At 46.2% G+C, this 13,263-nt stretch overlaps 1 protein-coding gene across 2 annotated transcripts in view; it reads left to right on the top strand.

The window, feature by feature from the left end:
* GFRA4 (GDNF family receptor alpha 4) overlaps positions 1-13,263 on the top strand; it is a 136,061-nt gene that overhangs the window by 110,481 nt on the left and 12,317 nt on the right. For both annotated transcript variants that reach the window (XM_081020977.1, XM_081020976.1), the window contains exons 3-6: positions 7,472-7,552; positions 9,170-9,515; positions 11,299-11,408; positions 12,319-12,453. In XM_081020977.1, the coding sequence (XP_080877103.1) occupies positions 7,472-7,552; positions 9,170-9,515; positions 11,299-11,408; positions 12,319-12,453 (672 nt within the window). The remainder of the gene's footprint in view (positions 1-7,471; positions 7,553-9,169; positions 9,516-11,298; positions 11,409-12,318; positions 12,454-13,263) is intronic.

The following is a 13,263-nucleotide window of genomic DNA, read 5'->3' as shown; positions in this document are numbered from 1 at the left end:
CAGCAGATAATTCAATCCGAGAATTACAGGTGTAAAGAAAAGACTATCTTTTGTCTGGCCCCAGCCTGCCGCCAATCATTTTCAGTGAGTGGCCCTCCCCCACGGCTAGCAACAGAGGTAAATAATTATAGGAGGACAAATGCATGCAAATCTGCGGGGATTTTTTGGTTCCCTTCCTGCAGAGTAGACCCCTCCTGGCTCTCAGGATCGCCGCAGCTTATGTAAACTGCTTCTGCAGACCATATAAATGTCAAAACGCACACACCAGGCTATTTTGTTTTTCGTATATTAAAAACTTGCTGAAAAAACTATTTACCTCCATAACACCCAGTGAGATGAGTGGCTACACTGGCACATTTTACGGTCCTTGGAGCAGATGAAAGGGGGAGCGACTGATTGAATATAATTAGCTTGATGTCTTCTGCGGGGAGTTATCTGCCAGGCTTGTGTGTCATTATCGCACAGCTCCACTACAAAGGGCAGCCCACAAGGAGAAGATGTTGTGGTGTGTGTGCGTGGATTGCAAAGGCGCAGAGGCACAAATGGATGTGGGCACATGCGCCGTCCAATGAAGTAAACGGAAGGAGATGGAAGGGGGTGAAGTCAGGGTGGGGAGACTTTAAGGCTGCGAGTTGAGCGACCAGCCGAGCGAGCGAACCCGCAGCAAGGTCAGCAAAGCAGTGAAGGACAGATCCATACTAGACGTTTAAAGCACATTTAACGCACATTTAAAGCACAACGTATCCTTCCATCAATGTATCCTGGGAACTGTAGCTTCCCGCCCCCTCACAGAGCTACGGTTCCCAGGATTTTTTGGGGGAAACCACATGCATCACAAGGGGTTAGTCTAGAGGACCTTTGCAGGTCCCTTCCAAATCTACAGTTCTATGAAATGTGCGGTCATGGACTGGTTGGATGCAGAGGAATGGTGGGAGGGAACCAGCTAGGGAACCACCAAGGGAAAAGGCTCAGAGCCAAGGGTGGTGGTGGGGCAATGATGAATGGTCAGAGGGAGAAGACTGAGAAGAGGAGGTGTCAGAAGCTGAAAGAGCAACGGGGCTTGGTGAGCTGGGAGAGTCTGTGGCAGAGAGCAGTCCAAAATCAGAGGCAGAGGCTGAAGCAGGAGAGGAGAGAGGCAGAGATGAGTCTGACTGGTGCAGAGTCCCCCTCCTGCTGCGACAGGCTCCCCCCACTGGTCTCCCAGAACCAGAAGAGGCATGAAAAGGGCAGAGGAGAGGTTGGTTGGCTGCAGGCAAGCACAGTCTCCGATTGCTTGGGGGAAACCCTGGAGAGGAGCAAACTTAGATGGCTGTGGGGAGGCAGCGACCTTCCATCTCAGCAACTGATCCATAGGGCAAGACCTACTGGGTCAAGACCTACTGTGCTCATTAGGCCTGGCACTCAGCCAAGTCTGCGAAGTTCTTGCTAATAAAGAGTTAACTCCAGCTCTGAACAGTGTGATTTACTACCGGCTCACTTCTGACATGTGCGATGGATGCACTTTAAATATATGGTGTGGATCTGAGGGTAAAGGAAGGGAGCCATCTTCAGATCGGGGGCCACATTCCCTCCTGGGCAACCTTTTAGGGGCTGTATGCCCACAATGCACAGGGCCAGAGGTAAGAGTGGGTTACAGGTTACATTTCGTACCTTTGTACAGTAGGCTATGTTTGTCCAGAGGGTTCTATGTACCACCCTCTTCATCCAAGCAAGCTGACATGGGGGCGGGGGGGAGGCCAAGAGGCAGAGCTGAACCTGGCTGGTGAAGAGTCACAGGTGTCTCCCCCTCCTGCTGCAACAAGCTCCCCTCCCCACTGGTCTCCCAGGACCAGAAGAGGCATGAAAAGAGCAGAGGAGAGCTTGGCTGCGCACAGGCGCAGTCTCCGATTGCTCAATCATTTGGTGAGGGTTTGGGGCAGGGCAAAAGAGGGGTGTGGCCTATGGAAGGGGTGTGGCTTCTGCAGGTATCCAAGGAACAGTCAAAGAGAGACCTGGGGGAGGCCCACATTTGGGGCAGAAGTTCCCCACCCCTTGCACTACAATTTCCACCATCCCTGACCATTAGCTCTGCTGGCCTGGGGCTGATGAGTGTCGGAAGTCCCACAACATCCAGTGAACCATATGCTCCCTGTCCCTGGACTACAAGAGGGACAGTGTTGCCTAATGGTTAGAGCGCTGGACTAGGGGCTGGGAAACCAGGGTTCAAATCCCCACTCAGCCATGAAGATTGCTGGGCGACCTTGGGCCAGTCACTCACTCTCAGCCCAACCTCCCTGAGGATAGAAAGGAGAGGGGACAGAACTGTCTGCGCCAGTTTGAGCTCCTTGCAGAAATGGTCGGAGGGAATTGAGTTTCGGGGGAAACTGAGCAGCGTTGAGGCTGTCCCAGTGGCAAGAGGCGAATGGGAGTACCAAGGAATCAGCTGCTGGGCAGGGAGAATTGATTGAAACCAACCCCAGCCGTCATTATTTAGATCACCAAGCAGAAAGCCTTCATTTGCAATCATTGATTTTAATCCGTTTTTCCCCATGGGTGCCTCAGTTTCCCAACCACCCGGCTCCCACCCCCAAGGAAATGTGCATAGTGATTTGTTGATATAACCATTAAAAGCATGTTGATTTACAACCATGCTGAGTTTCTCCCTGCTTTCCGCATATCTTTTCTCCTCGCTATGGCGGTAGCGTACTCCAGCAATATGCATTTATTTGAGCAATTATAGATTCCCCCCCCCCTCCTCCTTTCCCCCAGTTTTTTTTAATATATTTTTTAAGGAACTGCACAATTTTTACTGCTTCGGAAAACAGAGGATGGTAAATTGCTTATTGTTCAAAATAGCTCTGCCCCCTGGTTTTGTGAGAGGGGAGAGATAAAATAGAAGGCTGAAGAAGCACTCTCATGGAAAATTATCAAAGAGAAAGCTGTGAAATCAATCCAACAATAAGGCTTTTTTTTATAAAAAAAAAGACACATGCAGATTCCCCACTGAGGAGCCTCTCAGACCTCATTTCCCTGGCAAGCCTGGTGTGCAGGCTGTAACCCCTACTGGGTGGAGGTAGCCTGGACCCATGTTCAGATGACCTTCAGGTTAGACTACTGCAATGTAGGTTACGTGGGGCTGCCTTTGAAGACTGTCCAGAAAGCTCCGTTCGTCTAACATCAGTTGGATGCCTTAAGGATCGCCTGGACACTGGTGGTTGTTAGGTATTCAGATGTCTCTATTTGCTGAGCTTCAGTCTGGACTAAGGATTCTCAGCCCCTATGTCCCGATTCGATACATGATATCCAATCACAGAACATTTCAGGATTTACCGTATTTTTTGCACCATAACACTCACTTTTTTCCTCCTAGAAAGTAAGGGGAAATGTCTGTGCGTGTTATGGAGGAAATGCCTACGGGTGGCATGCCTACGGATTTTCCTCCTCTAAAAACTACGTGCGTGCTATGGTGGGGTGCGTGTTATAGAGCGAAAAATACGGTAGGTCTCTGCCCATTGGCCCTTAAACTCTTGAGTTATGATTCGCAGCTTGGAAATTTAGACAGCCAATCACGTTGGGAGTGGGAGTGGCCCAGGCCTTCAGAAATGTATATAAGCAGTTGCTTTGCCCCTGTTGTCTAGTTCTGTTAGTTCAATAAAGTTCTTGCTGTTATCGCTGTGTCTTGCCTCGTGGGACCCCACCTGCACTTCAGTGGCCATCACTGCCTGCTGTGACAGGGAGTTCCACAGTTTAACTCTGTGCTGCGTGAAGAAGGACTTTGTCTTTTTTTCTGTTTTTCAATTTTTATTTCAAAACAAAAAAAAAAAATACAAACATCAAAATCAAAATCCATATTCATTTTCTAACATAAGCCTATTACATATATTACCTAAATTAAAATATATCTAATTGTTCTAGGCTTCCCTTTGTTATATGTAAATACAATGCAATTAACAAATTATATTATAAATTATATTATAGGTTCCCATATACCCCCTACTTCCCTTCACCCATGTGTGATCTCACTATTTTACTTCTTCCATCTTGTTGTGTTGTTATAATTTAATAATTATTCAATTGATTCTGTTATTATTTTCTTGCTTACCCCTGCATGTTTTACCCATTCTCTATTAATAATTCCGGAACCATATGTTTTTCATGTATTCCTTCACTCCGTCCCACTCTGAAGGACTTTCTTTTACCTCCCCTGAATCTTCCAGGATTCAGGTTCATTGGAGGTCAACAAGTTCTAGCGTTAAGAGTTGCATTAATTTGTAGTAAGACTGTTGTTGTTGTTGTTGTTTAGTCATTTAGTCGTGTCTAGTAGGAGATGGGTGATTGACTCAATGGGTATGGTAAACCTGTTGACAACTGTTAACGACTACAGAAAAAAGCAAGGGATAGTATGCAGATGACCAAAAATAGCTTTAGCATATGCAATAACATTTAGCAATATGCGGGAGGCAGTAGAAGACAGAAGTGCCTGGCGTGCTCTGGTCCATGGGGTCACGAAGAGTCAGACACGACTAAATGACTAAACAACAACATGCAATGAGACAAGAATCCAATATCTCTATTCAGACCAGGTCGCTCCATAGTTTTCAGTCTAGTGTTGTTGTTGTTTAGTCGTGTCCGACTCTTCGTGACTCCATGGACCAGAGCACGCCAGGCACTCCTGTCTTCCACTTCCTCCCGCAGTTTGGTCAAACTAATGCTGGTAGCTTCAAGAACATTGTCCAACCATCTCGTCCTCTGTCATCCCCTTCTCCTTGTGCCCTCCATCTTTCCCAACATCAGGGTCTTTTCCAGGGAGTCGAGTCTTCTTATGAGGTGGCCAAAGTATTGGATCCTCAGCTTCAGGATCTGTCCTTCCAGTGAGCACTCAGGGCTGATTTCCTTAAGAATGGATAGGTTTGATCTTCTTGCAGTCCATGCGACTCTCAAGAGTCTCCTCCAGCACCATAATTCAAAAGCATCAATTCTTCGGCGATCAGCCTTCTTTATGGTCCAGCTCTCACTTCCATGCATCACCACTGGGAAAACCATAGCTTTAACTATACGGACCTTTGTTGGCAAGGTGATGTCCTACATTGATCAATTCCACCCAAACCTGCACATTGCTTCTATAAAGGAAAGTTCAATGGGGAGACTGTCAAATAACTGAATAACTGAAGACATCGTCAAGGTTTCAACGTTCCATGATATAAGGAAGCATCTGGGAGGCTGCAGAACTCACATTAAAGTTGCCTCTCATTCGCCTTAATCTCTCCATGGCTTTCAGTACTGTTGACCACAGTTTCCTTCTGGGGCATCTCAGTGAAGATCGCAGAATCTGAGAGTTGGAAGGGACCTGAAATATACTCAGAGTCGCAAAGTGATTTCATGCTCTTTATTCAGCTCATAGTGGTGAGGAGGAATGAATGGAAGTCCCCTCACAGTATCTGCTTTATATACATTATGTACACAATGGGCTGCACATGATTGGCTAATTCCGGAATTCTACTGTAAGCCAATCAGGTTGTGGATTCACTTCTATCTGGAGCAGGATTGGGTGGTTCCTGCCAACCAATCATACTGCTGCATTGTTCTAGGACCAATCAGACTGCTGCATTCTGAATCCTATTGTTCTAGGACCAATCAGACTGCTGCATTTTGGATCCTATTGTTCTAGGACCAATCAGACTGCTGCAGTTTGGATCCTATTCAACTCAGTACATAACAGGACCCAACAGTCATCTAGTCCAACCCGCTGCAATACAGGAATCTCAGCTAAAGTGTCCATGGCTGATCCACCCTCTGCTTAAAAATATCCAAGGAAGGAGAACCCACCACCTCTTGTGAGAGTCTGTTCCGCTGCTGAACAGCTCTTACTGTCAGAAAGTTTTTCCAGATATTTAGTCAGAATCTCCTTTCTTGAAGTTAATGGTTCGAGTTCTACCCTCCAGAGCAGGAGAGAACAAGCATGCTCCCTCTTCCATGTAACAGCCCTTAAGATATGTCACATGGAAGGAGTGGGTTGGAGGCTCTCCACCTCGATGGTTCCACTCCTACCTCCAGGTCCATTTCCAGAAAGGAGTCATGGGAGGCAACTGTTCATCACCATGGGAGGTGTCCTTCAGTGTCCACAGGGTTCCACCTTGTCCCCAATGCCGTTTTGCATTTATGTGAAGCCTCTGAGATCTGTGATCAGATTTGGAGTGATGTGAAGTTGACTCCCAGCTCGGTCGCTCTGCTCCATCTGAATCAGAAGAGGCGGTTGAGTGCATGGGGGCTGTGATGTTTTTGGTGTGCGCCAACAAACTGAGCCCTATTCCTCAAAAGGAAGAGGTGTTATGCATCCCAGGTTTTCATGCCTGGGAGGTGGGGAGGTTGCATTCCCATGGAAGGAGCAGGGGGTCTCCTGGATTCAACACTGTCTCGGGGGGTTCAGGTGGCCTCCATGACAAGGAGTTGCCTTTTTCTTTTCTTTTTTAAAAAAATTTTAATTGAATGATTTTATGTTACAAAAAACAATACAACCATACTACCACTAAATATAATTAAGAAATAAAAATTACATACATCAATATTTAGTTTGTTATTTGTTATTTGTTATTTACTTTCTTATTTCCTCCCAAACATTCCACACAAAAACACACATATGTACCCACACACCCACACACAAAATGATAATAATGAAAGTAAATATTTTTCCCCTTTTATCTTCTAAAATCTTTTCTTCAACTTTGACTTCCTGTCAAGTCCCTTTGCATATATTTTATCTTACAATCGAATGTACACAAAACAATAAACCTTTCTAAATAAATTTTCCAATACATTCTGAAAACATAATAAATCCTTAATTGTTGTCCATCTCCTTTTAGTTCCTTTATCACTCGAATGCTAGCACGGAGTCAAAACTATTATTGTATTTTTGAACATATCTTCTATAACCATCCCATTTTTCCACTGCCCTTTTCACCAGTTACGGCTCCTTTTGGACAGAGATGACTTGGGGGCTGTCCTTAAAGATGACTTCAACCGCTCCAAAATGCAGCAGCCAGATTGCTGGTTGGGGTTCTATAGACATCTCATATAACCTGCTTTAAAACAGCTGCACTGCTCATTTCCGGGTCCAATACCTCACAAAGCCCTATACAACTCAGGACCCAAATATCTGAAAGACCACCTCCTTCCCATCAGACCACCTTGGGTGCTGAGATTGGCAGGGGGCCCTCCTGGTAGCTCCTCCCCCCTCAGAGGTTCAGGGTGGGACAGGGTCTTCCCTGTGGTGGCTCCTAAACTGTGAAACTCCCTCCCTACAGAGATGCATCTGGTGCCCTCACTGTACAGCTTTTGGAGAACGCCGAAGACATGCCTCTTTCTCCCCTGGCTTTTGACACTTGAGGTGTATATTTTCCAGACCCGCCTTGTTTTTACAATTGTAAATTGTTCTGAGCTGTTTCTTTCTGCAGTGGTATTTTCCTCCAGTGACATCGATTTCTGTCTTCCTTAGGCATGAACGTCATGGAGAGTTCCCCTTACGAACCCTTTGTGAGGGGCTTTGACTACGTCCGATTGGCTTCCATCACTGCAGGTATGTCTTCGAAGGGGTGTTCCCCTTGTCCCTAGCCCCAGGCGGTCTCTTAGAAGTGGCAGGGAAATGGACTTCAGCTCCCTTGTGATCCCAGGAAGTCTCCAAGCAAAGCCTTTTCACTTGCCTGAACTGTTTGATTTCTGCCCATGCTGACGTAAGCAGGAGAATCAAACATTTTCTGCTCCTTCCTTCTTTCTCAGAGTTCCTCCAGAGGCCACCTTGTTTTTCCACCAGTGGTCAGTTCTGTGGGAATGTTCAGGGAGCAGGAGAAGATATATTGTTTATTCATATCCTTCCTAACTTGCGCTGGCAAGTTCCTTTACTTAGCAGAGTTTCACATTCCCCTTTTAAACGCACAGCAGATAGCTGGTTGCAGGCTCGTAAAAGCCTCTCACTATTATATACAATTATATAGTATTGAATTGTATATTCCTGGTAAGTTCCCTTTTTCCCTCTTAAAAGAATAAACACACGACAATCTTGTGTAAAGTATATAAAAGACGTTTACTCACACGTTCAGTTCACAGTTGGATCCCTGAAGGCAGACTTAGTTACAAAGTATATCCATGTGGACCTATCCCATATGGGGATAATCCCAGGGTCCTCTGTTGGCTGGAAGCTGAAAGCCAACAGAGCATTTCTTGCTAAAAAAAGCTGCTCCATTGACGAATGGAGTAAAAAAGAGAGAGTGCTGTGCTCCTTGCCCTTTTGTGTTACCTGGACAGGTAAGGTCACGGCCACCTCTAGTCACATGCAAAGGAAGTATGTCCCAGCCAGGAGGAAACAGGAAGCTTGCGACTGGCTGGACCAAACATTCCCCCGCATGTCCACTCTAGGAAAACAAGGAATGTTGTACTTGACTGCTACTTATGTATCACATCCCACAAGTTCCTCTTCTTGCCCACAAATCTAAGGCTGCAAATGCACCATATGTTTAAAGCACATTCCCTGTGCCCACAAACACACACAATAAAGAATCATGGGAACTGTAGTTTTCCCCTACAGAGCTACAGTTCCTAGAACCCATGATAAACTACAATTCTCAGGATCGGGGGAAGGAAGTACTTGAAATGTATGTAGACACACTGAAATTAATAGCCATTGCTGACTTTGGTCCATTAATTTCAGTGCGCCTACTCTGAGTAAAAGCCAACCTATTTTCTGCCTCTGCCTTTATCCTTTGCAACTAGCATAGATTCCCCATTCCGAGCACCCAGTTCCTTTGCAGACAGCTGTGAAAGAAGCCTGGCATTGTTTCCACTACCATACCACCCTCAAGTGGACACGGGTGGCGCTGTGGGTTAAACCACAGAGTCTAGGACTTGCCAATCAGAAGGTCGGCGGTTCAAAGCCCTGCGACGGGGTGAGCTCCCGTTGCTCGGTCCCTGCTCCTGCCAACCTAGCAGTTTGAAAGCACGACAAAGTGCAAGTAGATAAATAGGTACCACTCTGGCGGGAAGGTAAACAATGTTTCCGTGCGCTGCTCCAGTTCGCCAGAAGTGGCTTAATCATGCTGGCCACATGACCTGGAAGCTGTACGCTGGCTCCCTCGGCCAGTAAAGCAAGATGAGCAATGCAAGGATGGGCATTTCAGACTGGCGTCTCTCTGCCCCGCAGGCTCCGAGAACGAGGTCACCCAAGTGAATCGCTGCTTGGATGCTGCCAAGGCCTGCAATGTGGACGAGGTTTGCCAGCGCCTTCGGACCGAGTACGTCTCCTCCTGCATCCGCCGCACGGCCCGGGCGGACACCTGCAACCGCTCCAAGTGCCACAAGGCCTTGCGGAAGTTTTTTGACCGCGTGCCCCCCGAGTACACGCACGAGCTGCTCTTCTGCCCCTGCGACGACACGGCCTGCGCGGAGAGGCGCAGGCAGACCATCGTGCCCACCTGCTCCTACGAGGCCAAGGAGAGACCCAACTGCTTGGCGCCCCTCGACTCCTGCCGGGTGAACTACGTCTGCAGGTACGTTGAGTTTCGCGCCCCGTTGCCACTGCAAAGTGGAACTCTGTTTCTGTGGTTCGTTTTGCATACCATACACCCCTGCATATTTTACATGAACTAAACCATCCAGTAATCCATTCTTACATCCATCAAATCTTATTCACACTGTTGAATTTATCTCAATGCTTCTGGCATTTTTGAATGAACACAACTTTCACCCATATATTCAGTAAACATTTTCCAGTTTTCTTTAAACGTGCATTCTTCTTGTTCTGTAATTCTATATGTTAAATCTGCATCAGTTTAAGTTGCCATTCTACACAGGCCACAGTAGTAGCATACATAAATAGTCTTTTTTGACGCCTGGGAATTTCCCTCTGAATTATCCCAAACAAAAAGCGTTCTGGTTTTTTTGCAAAGGTACTTTTAAACATTTTTTTTTCAATTCATTTTATATCATTTCCCAATATTCTTTTAACCTTTTGCACTTCCATCACATATGATAAAACGTACCCTCAACCCAGTGGCGTAGCGTGGGGGTGCAGGGGGGGCCGGCCGCACCGGGCGCAACATCTGGGGGGGGGCGCGCTCGCACTCGCAGCTCTCTGCCCCTACCTGGCTCACAGGTTAGGGGGCGCAAATTACTTGCCTTGCCCCGGGTGCTGACAACCCACGCTACGCCACTGCCTCAACCTCTTCACATCTCCAGCACTTATCTGATTCGGACATATACATTTGAGTAAGTCTACTCAGAGTTAAATACCATCTGTAAATCATTTTCAGGTGGTTTCATGGTATGCAAAATGAACCACGGAAAGAGAAGAGGGGAAGTTGTTGATTTAAGGTTGTTTAAATGAATATTTTGAAATGCAATTTAGAAAATTTAATAAATTTATATTTATATAGGAAAGTGGAACTCTGGAGCCTGAGGTTAAAAAAGAAAGCCCGTCTCTTTCCCCCTTATAGAGGTGATGGAAAAGAGGCCACAGCCTGGGGTTTCTTTTTCATGCACCCATCCCCTTGGTGCAGAGCAAGCGTCCAGTTTGATGTGCTTAAGAACCATGGTGCTGGCGATCAGGTCCAGCTCACTGTTAGTCCCAGGCATCAGTATAGAAAGTAAAAAATAAAAATGTTCTTTTGTCCTTTGTTTTGCACAAAGAGAGCAAGAGAAGCCTTTGATTGGGATGCCCTTGGTCCTGAGCAGACTTGAGTTATCTGTACGTGGAAATAGACCAATGGGACCCCTTGTCTTTGCTGGAGCTGCAACGTGGTGTCAGAAAAGTACGACACCCTTGTGTTTGTGCGTGTGGAAACTCTGCTTGAGTTTGGGGCAAAAGCTGCACAGCATCTTTCTCCCTTGGCATTGGTGCTTAGCAGTGCCACTGGAGCTCACAAGAAATAGAGAGATAGAGAGATAGAGAGATAGAGAGATAGATCAGTTACCTTCTGAACGCATGCATTAAAAAAAAAATTGTGTCCATAGTGAAGAATGAGAAGCAGGAGCAGGAACCAGGACGTATCCGAGGTGACATGATTCTGAACGCCAGCAGCTGGGGATCACAAGTGGGGAATCATAGAACTGTTGGAAGGGATCCCAAGGATCATAGAACTGTTGGAAGGGAGCCCAAGAATTTTCTTGTCCAACCCCCTGCAAGGCAAGAATCTTATAGCCCTTGCTGAAAGGCATGGCAGTGAAAAACATCAGGAGGGCATCAGGCTGGGAAAGGCTGCCTTGTCGAGGGTCTGCTTTTGATATGAGCATGTCAGATTGCAAATAACTTCTCCCCTTTTGCCTCTCTCCCAGATCCCGTTACGCCGAGTTCCAGTTCAACTGCCAATCCTCTGCGCAGTCTGCGACAGGGTGCCAGAGGGAAAATTACGCTGCCTGTCTGCTGGCCTATACTGGGATCATAGGTACATAGCGGGGATTTGCTTAAATTTTGCTTGTTTTCAGCCGCCCAGAAAAATCGCTGCCATGTTAATTCAAACATTGCTCCATTGGCGATTCCTCCATGCTGAAGTTTATAGCCCTAACTGGCACAGAATGTGAATGGAAACTCAGGGTCCTTTGAAACATTGCAAAGCATCAGATCATGTGTAGCTTAGTGCTTAAAATAAAAGACAGCATCATCTTACTTAAAACCCACAGTCAACTGCAAAAATATACCCACCTCAACCTTTCAAGGGGTTCATCCACACTTTTGCTTGACCCATATTTTGATCGTATTATTTACCAAATAATTACCCCAAGTCCAAGAGTTTCCTCTTTGTTCTGTGATTGTGCCTTGTGAAAATCCTGTCTTACCCACTGAACTGAACCTCATTTCAACAAAAGCTCTTGGATTTTCCACGCATCTGGTGCTTCTAAGAAAATTGCCAAGTCCCTTTGGCCACATAGACACTGACGGCAGCATGATGGCATTTTAAACATTCATGGTTTCCCTCAAAGAATTGTGGGAGCTGTAGTCTGTTGAGGGTGCTGAGGGTTGATAGGAGACCCCCCTGTTCCCTTCCCAGAACTACAATTCCCAGAGCTCCCTGGGAAGAGGGATGGATTATGAAACCACTCTAGAAATTGTAGCTCTGGAAGGGGAATGACAGCTCTCAGTGCCCTTACTACAGCTCCCAGAATTCTTTGGACTGTTCCAAGTGGAATCATGGTGCTTTCAATGCATGATATGAATATGGGCATTTTTATCTGGAGCAGCTATTCCTGACCTGTTGCCAGAGTTTGACATAGGATTGGGTTTTGTCCTCCACTCATCAACAAATATTCTCTCTCTCTCTCTCCCTATTTCCCACTCCCCATTCTACCTCCTGGCAGGTAGTCCCATCACCCCAAACTACATTGACAACTCGACTTCAAACATTGCACCCTGGTGTACATGCAACGCTAGCGGGAACAGGCAGGAGGAATGCGAAAACTTCCTACACCTCTTCACAAAGAATCTCTGCCTCCGTAAGTATAGGCTTGCCATACGGCAGGAGAATTCCTGACATGTCTTGGTTTTTCGGGTGTAAAAATGGCATCAGGGTAGGGGGCATTTTGCCGAAGCATCAAAATGTCAGGGGAAACCTGACATTTCGGGGAGTTTCCCCCAAAAAAACCCGAACAATTTTGTTTTTGGTTTTTTAAAATTGTTTCCATTTGATTTTTACAAATTCATTCACGCAGGTAAGATTATAACAAATAATAAACATTGCACAAAATTATTCCAAAACTCCAGACTTCCCTCCTCCCCTCTGTGGGTTCTTTAAGTAGCTTTTTTAACTGCACATCTGTCTAATTCATGGGTAGGCAAACTAAGGCCTGGGGGCCGGATCCGGCCCAATCGCCTTCTCAATCCGGCCCACGGACAGTCCAGGAATCAGCGTGTTTTTACATGAGTAGAATGTGTCCTTTTATTTAAAATGTGTCTCTGGGTTATTTGTGGGGAATAGGAATTCATTCATACAGTATATATTTTTCAAAATATAGTCCAGCCCCCCACAAGGTCTGAGGGACAGTGGACCTGCTGAAAAAGTTTGCTGACCCCTGGTCTAATTCACCACCCTGCATTGTATCCAAAATCTATGTATCATTGCAAGAGTTATTTAAACCATGCCCAAGAGTTCAAGTGTTTACAGTGGTCTTTTAAGTCCCATATATATTTGTCCCATTCTTTGTTTTGATCCTCCTGATTTTTGACTTTCCCAGTTAATCTTGCCAGCTCTGCATAGTCCAATAATTTAATTTCTGCCAGTCTGCCCTGGTGGGTATCTTGTCATC

The sequence above is a fragment of the Podarcis pityusensis genome (assembly GCF_964106645.2).
Source record: "Podarcis pityusensis genome assembly, chromosome: 9".
Classification (NCBI taxonomy): domain Eukaryota; kingdom Metazoa; phylum Chordata; class Lepidosauria; order Squamata; family Lacertidae; genus Podarcis; species Podarcis pityusensis.
Note: the sequence above shows the minus strand (reverse complement) of the source record. Positions and strands in the feature narration are given on the sequence as shown.